Source organism: Zerene cesonia, chromosome Z, assembly GCF_012273895.1.
Source record: "Zerene cesonia ecotype Mississippi chromosome Z, Zerene_cesonia_1.1, whole genome shotgun sequence".
NCBI classification, from domain to species: Eukaryota; Metazoa; Arthropoda; class Insecta; order Lepidoptera; family Pieridae; genus Zerene; species Zerene cesonia.
The window spans coordinates 7798761-7815450 of NC_052122.1; the positions used below are offsets into that span (position 1 = coordinate 7798761).

The following is a 16690-nucleotide window of genomic DNA, read 5'->3' on the forward strand; positions in this document are numbered from 1 at the left end:
GCCGGCCTTTGAGACAATGATAATATGCCCTTTTCTTGAAGGTATCCCCATCGAATGTGCCTGGGAACAGTTGATATTGGGATGCTCCGGCCCAGAGGTGAGAACAGTATTCCATATGGAGCCGAACTTGAACCTTATAGTTGGAGGCGATGAGCCGGTGTGAAATACCGTCTCGCCCTGGCGAGCACCCCTAATTTTTTCGAAGCTACCTTAGCTTTATCCTCCAAAAAACCACGAAACTGGACGTCTGCCGTAATTTTGACACCAAGAATTCCGATGCTAGATTTGATTGTTAGGGGAGTGTTCTGGAAGGTAATGGATACGGCAAAGGGACTTTTCTTAGCGGTATACGCGCATACCTGTGTCTTAGAAGTGTTGAAATCAAATAACTTGAATTGGCCCCAGGTCGAGATTTCCTCGAGGGTGTTCTCAATATTAGACACAAGGTCGTTCCGATACAGGTTGGTTTGATCCTGCGAGACTGATGCTTGGCCAGCGTAATAGGCATCACCAGTGCTATCATCCGCATAACAATGAATGTTGCGTATTTGCATCATATCATTGAAATGTAGAAGAAACACCGTAGGTGACAACACTGCCTTGTGGAACTCCAGCATTAATAGGCTTAGATTCGGAGCAATAGCCGTCGACAACGACTTTTATGCTACGTGCCATAAGAAAACTAGCTACCCAATTGTATAGTCTCACAGGTAGTCCATAAGGTGAAAGTTTGGAAAGAAGCCGTGCCATACCCGATCAAAGGCTTTCGCTACATCCAAACTAACAGCCAGCACCTCCCCCTTATTTTCAACTGCTTTAGCCCACCGATGAGTCAGTTATGCTAGAAGGTCACCAGCAGAGCGACGTTGACGAAAGCCGTATTGTTGGTCGTATAAAAGCTGGTGATCTTCAAGATAACGCAAGAGCTGACTGTTGATGATGGACTCCATTACTCTAGAGAATAAGGAGGTAACTACAATTGGCCTGTAGTTGGATGGGTCGGAGTGTATGCCTTTCTTCGGGATCGGGTGACCAAGGAGGTCTTCCAGGAGCTAGTAGTAGGGGAGCCCAAGAGGGGATTTTGGGATTTACTCGAGCGCGTCAGATTATTATAAGGGAACGTACCTTACCTATTACTAAGTACCTCCAGAAAGTATGAGCAGTTAATACTGGTGGGTGCGCTCGCAGGAGCCGCAGAAAATTTAAAAATATCGATAATTCTTTAAGGTTACGCTCAAATTGTCAGATTAGCGAAATATGGATTTTTTATGTTGTAAATAACCCGTAATATCTTTATCTGACGCGCTCGAGTCATATATTTTTATATTTTACCTTTTATTTGTAGCCACGAAATTACCACATAAATCGTAAGAATAAGTTATATTTTATTTCAGTGATATGCCAATGCATTTAAAATATCAAAATCTCACGTGCTTGAGTATTTCCACAGCCCCGTTTTTCTTTTACAAAAAAAAAAAAAATATCAAAAACCTTTTTCCACCGCTAAAATTGAAAACACTATAGGACTTTTTTTCTTGCTATCGTATAATCTGCGAATTCCAATAGGTTTCTGAAACGCTCGAGTAAATACACATTTAGCATCTCGGGCTCCCCTACTATAGGGACTATACCAGTGGCGTATGAGTAACGAAACAAGCGCGTCAACACCGGTGCCAACTCTGGAGCACAAATCTTAAGAACTACAGCAGGGATGCCGTCAGGCCCATCGACTCGTGAATGATATCAAAAAGTATAAATCAAGCTAGCAATTAAAAAAATAATATGGAATTGTAAATCAGTCGAACTGGGTAACTGAGCTCATAATTCCAAATTATAAAAATAAATTAGGTAAATTCAAGGTTGTTTTAGAAATAAATAAATAATTAAAAAAAAAAACAGAAAAAAATAAGTAAGTACAACATATAGAAGGAATTGTGAAGCTTTTGAGGAATAAACTTCAGAACCTACAACACCATTAATGAATTTATGGAATATGATAATTTATGGAATATTGTCGCTTAAGTACCACAGGAAAAAATTTACATCATTTCAAAGGAGCAACTACTGAGTTTCTTGCCGGCTCTTCTCTCTAGAAACTGCTTTCCGAACCGGTGGTAAATGTTATAACTATGTTATGACGATCCACAAGTGTTTTAGAAGTCTAATTGAATAACTAAATGTTTGAGTTTAATATAGACAACTTTATAACAACCCATTCACATACACACCAATTCTAATAGTAATTTTAAAAAAGTTACTGACAGCTTTAGCTAAGATTGAAAACTGACATTCCGCTCAGCGAGCCTAGACAAGCGACGCAATCAATAGTAGAAGAGAATAGAATAGATTACTCAATGTATGGAAATGACACAAGCTTATGACATGTAAATAGCCTCAGCGCACATGAAACGCCGGAGTCGTAGATTAATCTCCATAGAAGTGACAAACGAATTAGACTGTTAGCGTTCGCTTAGGAGGCGTACGCTTGTCGCGGACGAATTTTAACAAGCACACGTGGCCCCTTCATTTATGTGGCTCGACGAAACACAGTAGGGGTTTTAGTCGGTAGGAATCCGACATAACCCACGACCTCTTCCCTGGGGGCCGTGGGTATCTATGTAAGATTTCCACACTATAAAAAAATTAAAAAAAAGGAGGCGTACGCTTACACTTTGTAGATAACGCTACAAAATGGAAGTTCTTAATATATAACGATAGTTAGTAAGGAAATGTGCGACTTGAGTGACGTTATTATTAATGTTACAGTCGACTACACTAGTCCAAGCTTTGTAGCAAAATTAAACTAACTCGTGGATTGAACAAATTCAGAAATTATATACCTTAAATTTCTCAGGACTAGCCCTGAACCTCGGATCCATTACTAAAATAAAAAAGTAAATGTTTTTTTATAGTCGTGAAAATAATAAGATGATGAATGATTAATAATATGATAAATGGTTTACCAAATTCTTCGATGTATTACAAAATTTTTATTTTTTTATTACTAAAATTACCATACAATTTTTTTTATCTTCGGTCTTAAATAATATACTAGCTGTGACCCGCGGTTGAAACCGCGTAAGTCCGTATCCCGCAGGAATATCGGTATAAAAAGTGTCTATGTGTTATTTCAGTTGTCCAGCTATCTACGAAGCAAATTTCATTGCAATCGGTTCAGTAGTTTTTGCGTGAAAGAGTAACAGACGCACACATACATATGCATCCATCCTCACAAACTTTCGCATTTATAGTATTATTATTCTCTAATAGATGTCAGGAAGAGTCATAATAAATTGGGACTACTCAAACGCCTCCTATTTGTTAAAAAGTAAAATTAAGTCGATAAAACACGAATAAAACACGAATATCACATTTTCTAAAAAAGATTCCTAGCTAGATCGATTTATGGCCCCCGAAACCCCCTATATACTAAATTTCATGAAAATCGTTGGAGCCGATTCCGAGATTCCAATTATATATATACAAGAATTGCTCGTTTAAAGATATAAGATAAGATAAGATAATAAAAGAACCGTGCATTAAAAACTTATTGATTTTTAAAATAAAACTTCACGTCAATCACAGACTTAGGTACTAAATGACATTAGTCTTAAAATAGAATCTATCATACCGAAATCTTTTCATAAGATATATTAGTACTGTACCTCGTCCTACTAACATGAAATCCCTTCTCTCACTAACTAGTACCCCATTTGTTTATGTTATTTCTAAATTTATTATTTCTAACAAAATAAAACTATGAATATTTATCAAGCGTCCAAAAATATAGTAGATTTTCGTTTTTATGTTATACTTTGTATATTATTACTGTTTGTCCATAACAAATTAACTTAGTGTTGGTAATTTAGTTAGTGTTGGTAGTAATGGTAATTTCTATATATTGTGTGTTTCATTTTTGTGTTGTGATATCTGCGCTTGACGGATACTTTTGAGCCTCTTATAAATCTCAGATGTAAAACTATCCACAACGTGACATTGGCAAAATTGTGGCAACACAGCACTGCCATTCATAAAATAAAATTGAATTGAAAAAAGATATATTAGACAAGGCGTTCGACAAGTGTTTGGACACTGACTACCAAATTGATAACGACATTTCCAAGACGTTAGCATTTGAAGAAAAGGAATAGACACGGTAGCGTTTGCCACTTGTCTAGGCCCGCAGAAACATATTGATAAAATGAAAGAAGGTATTTATCTGTCTTATGCTTGGATTCAGTATGTTTTACATACATATGGATGTGCATACATTGTAAATTTACCAAAAAATATAGTTTTACAATATTTGTATGTTTTTTCTGCTTACTCTGGAACCGCTCTGGCAGATAGCTAATGTAATAAGAAATAATTTAGGCTACTTCTTATTCCAATCTTTCCACGGATGAGATTAAAAAAAAACTCATTTACGCGGGTGAAGCAGCGGACACAGGTAGTATTTATATAATAGTTGGCATGCAATATTTATAGAATCAACAATGTAGAAATAATCACAGTAAGTAAATCACACAAATAAGTATCAAACACGTTGCACATTGCATTACCTGGTTTGTAGTGCAATTTGTAATCCAAATCATCATCTATAATACAATCGTCAGAGTCATCAGAATTTTCAGCATCACCTAAAACAAAAACATGTTTTTCAAAAGGCAGTGGTGGCTCAGTGGTGGTAACCTGGGGATTCGAGACCAGGCAAGCGTGCAGGAAATAAACTGATTTTCCAATTTATCTGCGCATGTGGATAACATCACTACTGCTCGAAACGGTGTAGAAAAACATCGTGAGGAAACCGGTATGTTCGAGAATTAAAAAAAAGTTCAACAACATGTGACACATCTGCCAACCCGCACTTGACTAACGTGGTGGATTACGGCCTAGACCCTCGTAGGAGGCCTGTGGGAACATATATGGGCTGATGATGAATGTTTTTACACACATATAACATGTAACACTTAATTTAACTTTTATTTATATACCTATCATTAAAAAAAAAAATTACAACAAAACGTTACATTGATTATGTTTACTTTAAGATTTTTTTTCTACCATAACAGTGACACACACACATGCACATATTAATTGCATGTCCATCATATATCTACAAAATGTTTTGAATCAAACACATTGTTTATTGAATGTACCAGAACAAGATTATCCATATTTGTTGTCTGAGGGTGAGAGGGCAAGTCGTGTCACCAATGTTCGTGTCACCACAGTATGGTTACCAAAACATGGTGGCCAAGACAATAAAGTTACATTTTGCTATATTTTTGCTTTAACAAATACAATATTAGAAAAACGTTAGTTTTCGATACGAAAAGTCATCAATTACTTTTCTATCTAAAGCCTCATCTGATCCGATCCGAAAATAATTTAAATTCTTTATAAAATATGAATAATCGTAACAATAAAGGAATTATAATTAATGAGTGTGAATAAATGCAATACCTTCTTTGTAATCGGCGTTCTCAAATTTTGCTTTCACTACGATTTTATCCGCGTATTCAATGGTATCTAAAAGGTTACCAACAAACAAATATGGAGATCAAAACAAGTCACATTTCTAACTATGTGAAATCTCATCAGCATATTTTCAAATTCATGTCTAATTCATTACAAATTCTATTCAAATTCATAATTCGTTATAATTACGTATTCCTATGTGAACTGGCACGCAATTAATACATAATATTGTATTGTTTTTAGAATCAATTATTAATTTAACATTATCAATTATCAAATTTTATTTTATTATTAAAAAAAAAAAAACAACAAAACGTTACATTGATTATGTTTACTTTAAGATTTTTTTTTCTTCTTCTACCATAACAGTGACACACACATGCACATATTAATTGCATGTCCATCATATATCTACAAAATGTTTTGAATCAAACACATTGTTTATTGAATTTTTGAACTATGTTGGTGATAAAAATCACCTCGTCAACATCTTAATTTCTACACATCTATTAGTATACCAGTAATTAATCAATGTACCAGAACAAGATTATCCATATTTGTTGTCTGAGGGTGAGAGGGCAAGTCGTGTCACCAATGTTCGTGTCACCACAGTATGGTTACCAAAACATGGTGGCCAAGACAATAAAGTTACATTTTGCTATATTTTTGCTTTAACAAATACAATATTAGAAAAACGTTGGTTTTCGATACGAAAAGTCATCAATAACTTTTCTATCTAAAGCCTCATCTGATCCGATCCGAAAATAATTTAAATTCTTTATAAAATATGAATAATCGTAACAATAAAGGAATTATAATTAATGAGTGTGAATAAATGCAATACCTTCTTTGTAATCGGCGTTCTCAAATTTTGTTTTCACTAAGATTTCATCCGCGTATTCAATGGTATCTAAAAGGTTACCAACAAACAAATATGGAGATCAAAACAAGTCACATTTCTAACTATGTGAAACCTCATCAGCATATTTTCAAATTCATTTCTAATTCATTACAAATTCTATTCAAATTCATAATTCGTTATAATTACGTATTCGTATGTGAACTGGCATGCAATTAATACATAATATTGTATTGTTATTAGAATCAATTATTAATTTAACATTATCAATTATCATTAACATTATTTATATGTTCATACATTCATTCATGAATATTATTAAAATAAAGAAAATATAATTTTTATTGATATTGTTCAAATTATAAATAAATCGAATAAGATTATGTAGAATATTACTAATGTGGGAGTCGAGCACGCTTCGGTACGAATTGGGCCAGCTCGCACCGGGAAGTACCCCACCACCACAGAAAACCGGCGTGTAATAATAGCTTGCTATTGTGTTTCGTACAGTGGGTGGCCTATATCATTTTCCCTAACCGTCCCAGTCCTTTCCTTCGTTCCTCTCTTAATCCCTTCCCAATATAAAATCGGCAATCCATTTGTAGAGGCGAAAGGTCTGCAATTGACCTTACTCCTCTCCAAATGTTTATGGGCGGTGGTAGCGCTCTCCATCAGGCGACCCACCTGCTCAATTGTCGACTATGACATAAAAAATTAAAAAAAAAGATTATGTTTGATTTAGATAATATTCATGTCACAATATGTTAACATTTTACAATGTATGCATATTTATTTTGTATTACATTCAATGCTACAGCATAATCTATTGTTATAAACAGAGGAGTTATAATTACTAAAAAAAATTGCAATACCTTGCATTATATGCCCTTCCACAACTTCTTCTTCCTCTTCTTCTATTATTGAATCTGAATTCTCAATGATAACTAAAAGCATAATACAGCTAACAATTAAAAAAATACATGAACATACATGGAATTTAAAAAATATGCTTAAGTATGTTGATGAAACAATCAATCAAACAAGGTTTCATATAAAAATACTAGCTATCCGCCCGCGGCTATGCTCGCATAGTCGCAGGAAACTTAGACCCGGGGTTTTTCAAGCATGTTCCCGTTCCCGTGGGATTTCCGGGATAAAAACTACCCTATGTCCGTCTCCTGGGTCCAAGCTACCTCTGCACAAATTTTCAGCCAAATTGGTTAATCCGTTCTTCAGTTATAAATAGTGTAACTAACACCACTTTCTTTTATATATAAAATATAACAAAATAATAAACATTTTATGAGAGAGTATTAGTGGTACAAATATGGGGAAATAATAGGCAGTGTCCTTTTATTTATATAAAATGTACGCTACTACGCTAAAATATACCCTTATCAACCATGAAAACAAAAACATACCTGCTGTATCCTTAGAAGTACCAGGAGGAGACAATACGGGTACAAATAATTCCCTAACTGAAATAAAAACATGATGATGTATTATGGTTTTCTTAAAATATATGCATCTCATAAAACAATGTTACCAAGGGCTTCATTATTATCTGACGACTTCAATCAATCAAACAAGGTATTATATAAAAATATAACATGAAATACATATTATTTTATCAGAATGCATCTCTATACATATATTTTATGAGAGAGTATTAGTGGTACAAATATAGGGCAATAATAGGCAGTGTCCTTCTGTCTATATGTCACCGTAAGATTGTAAACTATCGATAGATTGTGAACCGTATCATTATGATTGCAATTTAACGCATCATTTTTCGCTTGATTGTAATCTATCGATGGGAAACGGTCGAATTGTGAACCGGCGTAGGACGGAATGCAACTCGCGCACTGATTGGTTGAACGGTATGTGCCACCGCCACCCCAACCACACGCCATATTTGTTTGTTATTTCGTTAGTCGTCGAATGTAAACAACTATGTTTTCGTAATTATAAATTGATTTTGTCTTGAAAATAACTAATATCTTTCGAATAAAATGCAGCCTGCTTGTAAAATAGTTAATGGAAGACCAAGATATCCGCAAAGCCAATGAAGTATAGACCGATTAAATCAAGACATAAAAAATATGATTAGGTTAGGTTAGGTTAGGTTAGGTTATCTATTTTATTTGTAACTCTACGGGGACATAGAACGGTTTGTCGTGATAAATCGCTCTTACAATGAGACCGACCAATCAGGAAGAACTTGCAGACAGTTGACAATTTGACGCGGGACAGATTGTAATTTAACAGTTTCACTTCGGTAGATTACAATATAGCGAAGAATAATGAGTCAAATTGCAATCATAATGATACGGATCACAATCTATCGATAGTTTACAATCTCGCTAGATAGATTGTAATCTAACGATCTTTACAATCTAACGGTGACATATATAAAATGTACGCTACTACGCTAAAATATACCCTTATCAACCATGAAAACAAAAATATACCTCCTGTATCCTTAGAAGTACTAGGAAGAGGCGACATGTATACGGATACTTCTTTAACTGAAATAAAAACATGATGATGTATTATGGTTTTCTTAAAATATATGCATCTCATAAAACAATGTTACCTAGGGCTTCATTATTATTTGACGACTTCAATCAATCTGATTTAAATTGGGAAACTCACATTACTGGCGTGGTTAAAAGAGCAAACTCCATGATGTATCTTGTTAGGAAAGCTTTTAAACGTCTTACATCGAGAACTTTCATAAAGTTATATAAAACTTACATACGACCACTGTTAGAGTATGCATATGTGATCTGGGATCCATATTTTTAAAAAAGATATCACACACACAGAAAATGTACAAAGAAGAACTACAAAGATGGTCAGATATCTTAGAAATTAACCTTATGAACAACGTCTGAAAGCACTTGACCTCACATCTTTTGAAAGGTGCAGGCAGAGGGGAAGTCTTATCGACACATACAAAATACTTAGTGGGTATTATAATATACCCGGGATTGACAGTTTGTACACTCTGAATGAAAACAAAGATTTACGTGGACATTCACGCAATTTGTGGAGAGTGCGAAGTAAATGGAACCCCCTGAGGAATTTTCTATCCAATTGTCATAGAGTGGAATAGTTATAATAGTAAATAATAGTAGTTGAATAGTTTTAAAAATAAATTGAATGAACTAAATGTTTTCTTCAAATCATAAAATACACACGCATCAGCTTTTTAGCTGCTAGTGTGCTTAAATAAAATAATAATAATAGTATTAGTGGTACAAACATGGGGCAAACAATAGGCAGTGTCCTTCTGTCTATATAAAATATACGCTACTACGCTAAAATATACCATTATCAACCATAAAAAAAACAAAAACATACCTCCTGTATCCTTAGAAGTACTAGGAAGAGGCGACATGTGTACAGATACTTCCTCAACTGAAATAAAAACATGATGATGTATTATGGTTTTCTTAAAATATATGCATCTCATAAAACAACGTTACCTAGGGCTTCATTATTATTTGACGACTTCAATCAATCAATCAAGGTATTATACAAAAATATAACATGAAATACATATTATTTTATCAGAATGCATCTCTATACATATATTTTATGAAAGAGTATAGTGGTACAAATATGGGGCGATAATAGGCAGTGTCCTTCTGTCTATATAAAATGTACGCTACTACGGTAAAATATACCCTTATCAACCACAAAAAAACAAAAACATACCTCCTGTATCCTTAGAAGTACTAGGAAGAGGCGACATGTGTACAGATACTTCCTCAACTGAAATAAAAACATGATGATGTATTATGGTTTTCTTAAGATATATGCATCTCATAAAACAACTAGCTGCGCCCCGCGGTTTCACCCGCGTAAGTCCGTATCCCGTAGGAATATCGGGATAAAAAATAGATGTTGGCCGATTCTCAGACCTACCCAATATGCTTACCAAATTTCAGAGGAATCGGTCAAGCCGTTTCGGAGGAGTTTGGCAACGAAAACTGTGACACGAGAATTTTATATATATAGATGTTACCTAGGGCTTCCTTATTATCTGACGACTTCAATCAATCAATCAAGGTATTATATAAAAATATAACATGAAATATGTACATATTATTTTATCAGAATGCATCTCTATACATATATTTTGTGAGAGAGTAGTTGTGGTGCAAATATGGGGCAATAATAGGCAGTGTCCTTCTGTCTATATAAAATGTACGCTACTACGGTAAAATATACCCTTATCAATCATGAAAACAAAATCATACCTGCTGTATCTTTAGAAGTACTAGGAAGTGGCGTTATGGGTACAGATAGTTCCTTAACTGAAATAAAAACATGATGATGAATTACGGTTTTCTTAAAATATATGCATCTCATAAAACAGTATTACCTAGGGCTCCAATATTATATGACGACTTCTTTTTGTATACATTCGGGTTTAATTTTCGTTTTTTATAAATACCTAGGACAAATAAAAATATGATGTAATAATAGCATATTTAAATCGAGCACAATAAGACACTAGCTAAGCAGGTTGCAGTTCACAAATTGCGAATGTATGAGTAATGCGGAGTAATGAATAGCACAAAGGCTATATAGTAAAAATTATTCAGACCAACTCTCTGAAATTATCTGTTTTTATTTCTGGTTTTATGAAAACGGCCTCTAGGGCGAGAGGGGTGATATTACTATTTTTTAAATACTAGTAATGACCTGTATCACTGCACGGTTCCCATCGTACACTTTTTTTTATCTTCGACCTGTCTCTGAATTGATAGGATGGTTGGGTTTCACCATTTTCGTTAGCTTTGCTAGTACTTGCTGTATCTTCCAACCTTTTTAATACCACAATGGGTTGCAAGTGAGTGTGAATACCTATGAGAAATACAAGAACTCAGCATTAATATGGGCTTATAATATTACATAAATATTTTTATTTGTTTAAAAAGACAGAAATGTTTACAGACGCTTTCCAGTTTAGTAGATAGATGAATGTATAGATTTATAGACAGATAATGTATATTGTCGGCTTAATTAGAATTTTTCCATACCCTACTAAAAATTTCCATTGTAGTAAACATATTACCTACGACTAATATTCAAACTCAAACATTTATTCATTCAACTAGACTTCTTATAGAAGCAGTTTTGAATCGTCATAATATTACACAGTTATAACATTTACCAACGGTTTGGAAGGCAGTTCCTACAGAGAAGAGCCGGCAAGAAACTCTGTAGTTGCTCTTTAAAGTAATCAATTTTACATTTTAATTCCAGATACAATATAATAACAATTATGCCAATGAACTGTCCTGTGGTTCTTAAGCGACAACATTCCATGGATTGTCATATTCCAGATATTCATTAATGCTATAGTAGGCTCGTAGAACTAATAAATTTTTAATATAGTTTTTGAATTTAGCACTACTAAACGATTTAATACTATGAGGAATTCTATTGTATAAGCGTATACCTTGTCCCATGAATGATTGAATTTTTACTTTACTAAGCCGGAAAACAGGCATTGCAATTTTATTTCTGTTCCTCGTGTCGTTTATCACCTACTTTTGTATGTAAGTCGATGTTATTGTGTATTTGTAAAATTTTATTAAATATATACTGTGACGGCATAGTAAGGATATCAGTACTCTTAAAGAGATGTCTTAATGAGGCACGAGCACATAAATTATATATGGAACGTATGGCCCTCTTTTGTAATACAAATATAGTTTCAATATCAGCTGCCCTGCCCCATAGCAGAATTCCATAGGCCATGCTATGGAAGTAGCTAAAATAAATCAAACTAGCTGTATCTACATCGCAGTGTCTAATACCTCTCCATTAAAGGTCATGATTCTTTTAAACTTTTTTACGTTTTGAAGTATAAATTCAACACAATTCGTCAGTAGCATTTATTAATAAATTATTTACTTTAAACCAGTTTCATACGTGTAAGAGAGCATTGTTTACTTCGTCAACATTTGGGTTATGTCTATCCAGATTTAAGACAAATGAGGTATCATCTGCAAACAGTACTATTTCACATATGCTGCAAATAACATGGCAGATCATTGATATATACCAAAAATAAAAAAGGTCCCAAAATGGATCCCTGCGGAACACCGATGTTAACAGTCGCACCGGCAGAAATTTCTCCATTGACGCCAACGGTCGGATGTGGAATGTTCTACAGTCAAATGCTTTTGAAAGATCGCAGAATATCTCTAGAGCATCTTTGAGTTTTTCCATGCTTTATATATGTGGGGCAAAAGAGCTACTCCAGCGTCAGTGGTCGAGCGCCTCTTTGTAAAACCAAACTGATTGGCATGCAGTAAGCCATTTGAAGCGAAGTGACGACACAATTGATTTAATATTTACTTTTCTTAAAGTTGGTGAAATAGAGATGGGTCTATAGTTATTACAGTCTTCTTGATTACCACTTAAATAAAGGGACAACTTTACTAAACTTTAATAGATCAGGGAACGTACCACAGTCACAACATGTGTTAAATATTAATGCTAAATGGTTTGAAATATTTTCTATTATAATACTGACTAAATTAAGAAAGAAAGAAAGAAATAATGTTTATTTAACACCACCACATTTATACACAGTTAAATTAAAATTAAAAAGTGAACTTATGACTAAACGGTGTGGCGCTGATTTTCAGTAGCTCCTTGTTGGAGTGCCAGTCAGAAGCAATAAACATACATGCATACATTATATAAGCAATACAAACATACTTATAGATATTTTAAAAGCAAATTGGTATTTAATCTAAATATTATAATATATATATATATATATATATATATATATATATATTAGTAGGAAATAATTATAAAATATAATAAATGATATAAATTAAGGCGAAAAAAGGAAAATTAACAGACATTCCCCAAAGATCGCACGTTTTCTTTATATTTAATGTTTTAAAGGTTTTAATAATATCATCAGTCACGTATTGCAGTTTAAATAATACACCACAATCCGAAACATGATACCTGAAAGGGTCTCTGCACAGGCTGAAGATGAATTTGAATTTTTAATAGCATATGTAATCGTATCGTAAAGTATTTGTTTGCTTTAATGAAGGCTGTTATATTAAAACACTTGTTAGCTTTGATGGATTTGACTGGAACAACTTATGAAATGGGCAATAGATATGATATAACTAAAACAGTACTATATTTAATATAAATAACATATGCAACTCAAACTCCGCGCCAAAATGTAAAACTGTAATTCCCGATACTTTTCTGACTGAATGTAATCATAATGTTTTACTTGCCTTGGAAGGACACAACATCAAGAATGGAGCTAGGTGTGGTGTGTATCTGAAACACTCTAGACTCTGGAGGTGTTTCGGTTCTCCTATCCACACCTGATTGTTGCGTTTGACGTGTATTCGGGATGTTTATTCCTGCGGCGAATTTGCGCTGTGCGTGTACGCTGTAATTATCAGATACATTTTTTCATATGTAATTTTCATTAATGCAGAGCTAAATGCTAATAATAAATATTAGTTTAAAAAAAACTAAAAAACACGCTTTAACAAAAATCATATTTTGCAAATTAAAAAATGGAATAATTTTATCAAATTAGTGTATTGTCATCGGTCCTCAATAAATCTACAAAGTTTGAACGAAATCTGGCCGTTTAAAGTGGGTCAAAATCGCGCCCAAAGAAGTCGGTTACAAACAAACATACAAACAAACATACAAACAAACATACAAACAAACATACAAACAAACATACAGGTGAAGCTAATAAAAAGCGTGTAAAAATTAAATTCTGGATAAGTATCCCTTCTTTAAACGCTTATATTAGCTTCACTTTTGGTTTTATATGTAAATTAAGTCATTTTAATCCATTTCTAATAGACAGATAATTCAAACTATAATATGTCTCAACTCAATAAACTTTTTAGTGACAATCAAGACCTTTCAAACTCTAAGCCACGCTATTTTAAACTCACATTTCTAATGACACAGTCCATAGAATACAATATTTTAAATTAGCATAATACGCAATAAAAATGTATAAAAAATAGGCATATTTTAATACATAATATATCTCCCAACTCGTAATCCAAATGAGACTAAGACACAACTTGTCACGGAACAATATTAAGAAATCTTCTAATCTAGTAATTTTAATGTTTATGAACAGAGCAACAAAAATTTGTACAAAAACCCTAGAATCTAGGGATGTAAATAATATAGGGCCAATGTAGTGCAAACAATATCATATAAATTGGACATCATCCAGACTCAGCCAAGCTCGGTCGGACGGTTTAGGGGCCGAGGATTTGGGGGAAAAGCAATTAAAATAATAAAATAAGACAAAAAAAAATAAAATAAGCAGTGGTGGCTCATTGGTGAGAACCTCGGACTTCAAAATCGATAAGTCGAGGTTCGAGACCGGGGCGAGCGTGCAGGAAATAAATTGATTTTTCAATTTATCTGCACATGTGGAAAACATCACCACTGCTTCAAACGGTGAAGGAAAACATCGTGAGGAAACCGGCATGTCCAAGAATCAAAAGTTCGACGACATGCGACATGTGCCAACCCGCACTTGGCCAGCGTGGTGGATTATGGCCTAAACCCTCATAGGAGGCCTGTGTCCCAGCAGTGGGAACATATATGGGCTGATGATGATGAGAATAAGCAATTATATGTATATGCTGCTAACTACAGCCTGCACTGCACATGCCGGGTCTGCTGTTATAGTGGAGTCCATCATCAAGCACTATACACTTCCTGAATACAGATCCGCTCACTTACAAGAAGCCACCATTTCTCTTAAAGCACAACAAGAGGACGAGTTTTCAATTAGGCATTCAATTTATAGCCAGCAGTGACTGGAATGCAAAAATGTTCATTGGTCTTCATGAATCAATATTATTAGGGGAAGGGAAATTAAGAAGAGTATGACAAAAACAGCTTAAAAACCATACTTGCAACAGATCCTATCAATTGGTCAAGTGATTTGAACAAATTGTCTGATATTATAGATATATTATATGTAAGGATCTATCAAGTCTATTCCATCAAATACAAACTTGTCTTGATGTTTACTCAAATCATTTCCATATAAAATTGACTATTGGTATGAATGCTATGAAAGTTATGCAAATCTCTATAATGTACGCACTGATTGGGGAAACTTACAGGAACTGGCCAACAATAAGTTTGATCTTAAAATGCTCCTTAAGAATGAGACAGACAAGGATGAAGCGACGAGATATTTTACCACTACAATATAAGAATTTTGCTGGAATTTTACTCCCAATTTCCAGAACCGTCAACCACAGGATAAGTTAATCTCAGAAAGCACATAAATACTGGAAAACAGGAGACCAAGACGTGTATGGCACACAAGTCGACATCGAAACGATAAAAGAATTAATAAAGCTACCATGAAAATATATCTCATATCTGAAGAAAATGACAGATTGACATTCTCATGAGTTTATCTTACTACGCTCATCAGGATAGCCAGCATTAAATAACAATATCCTATGTATAGTCTGTAAGCGAAAATGAGACAATTATGTTGATACTATCATTGTATGGTATTTGGCGCCAAATTGGTAACAAAACACGTGGCTTGATGCAATCACTTTTATTGTCCGTAGCAATCTGACAAGCGTTGAAACATGATTTTAGGCCTACCCACATGTATACACTACAATCCCTCCACCTATAGTTAACAAAACAGAAAACAGAAAAAACTTAACAAAGACATAATACTAAAATTTACGTTTTTTACGTAAACGTAAAGGATATCGACGAGGGGTCAACGGATCGTCACTTCGAGGGTCTACAGGAGCGGGAGGAGAGCTCATGCCACTAGTGACGTCAGAGCTACCTTCATTTTCTGAGCATAATGGAATCAATTCTCTTGTCTCCTCCTCTATCGCTTCTTGTTGTGGATCTGGCGTTGTGTTATCCTCCTCCAATTGAGGAGGGACTTGATCAGCATCATACTCCACCGGAACTGTAGATTCCGTTACCTCATTAGAAGAGTACTCCCCGACGCAACTCACATCATCAGAAACATGTTCATGGTACTTTCTAGAACCCTCATAAATCACAATTTGATCGACATGTTTGCGAAAGTAAACATTTTCATCCGGCACAAAAATCAAATACATTCTTTTACCAATATTATTCTTAATTATTCCAAATTTCCATGTATGCTTAGTTCCATTTTTAAAATTATGTTTAAATAAAATTTCGTCTCCGCTTTTAAAAATTAACTTTCGTTGACCCCCATAGGCGTTACATTGTGAAATCTGTTTAGCACGAACATTATCTTTAACAACACTCGCCAACGAC

At 34.3% G+C, this 16690-nt stretch overlaps 1 protein-coding gene across 10 annotated transcripts in view; it reads right to left on the bottom strand.

Moving 5' to 3' along the window:
* The window catches only part of LOC119835858 (protein Jumonji), a 32467-nt gene that overhangs the window by 8757 nt on the left and 7020 nt on the right, over nt 1–16690 (bottom strand). For 3 of the 10 annotated variants that reach the window (XM_038360902.1, XM_038360900.1, XM_038360903.1), the window contains 12 exons: nt 13636–13796; nt 11057–11218; nt 10734–10805; nt 10609–10665; nt 10064–10120; nt 9707–9763; nt 8812–8868; nt 7762–7818; nt 7213–7284; nt 6326–6391; nt 5467–5532; nt 4563–4640 (listed from right to left, as the gene is read on the bottom strand). In XM_038360902.1, coding sequence (XP_038216830.1) covers nt 4563–4640; nt 5467–5532; nt 6326–6391; nt 7213–7284; nt 7762–7818; nt 8812–8868; nt 9707–9763; nt 10064–10120; nt 10609–10665; nt 10734–10805; nt 11057–11218; nt 13636–13796 — 962 coding nt within the window. The remainder of the gene's footprint in view (nt 1–4562; nt 4641–5466; nt 5533–6325; nt 6392–7212; nt 7285–7761; nt 7819–8811; nt 8869–9706; nt 9764–10063; nt 10121–10608; nt 10666–10733; nt 10806–11056; nt 11219–13635; nt 13797–16690) is intronic. The other 7 variants (XM_038360907.1, XM_038360905.1, XM_038360904.1 and 4 more) reach the window with 7 other exon arrangements.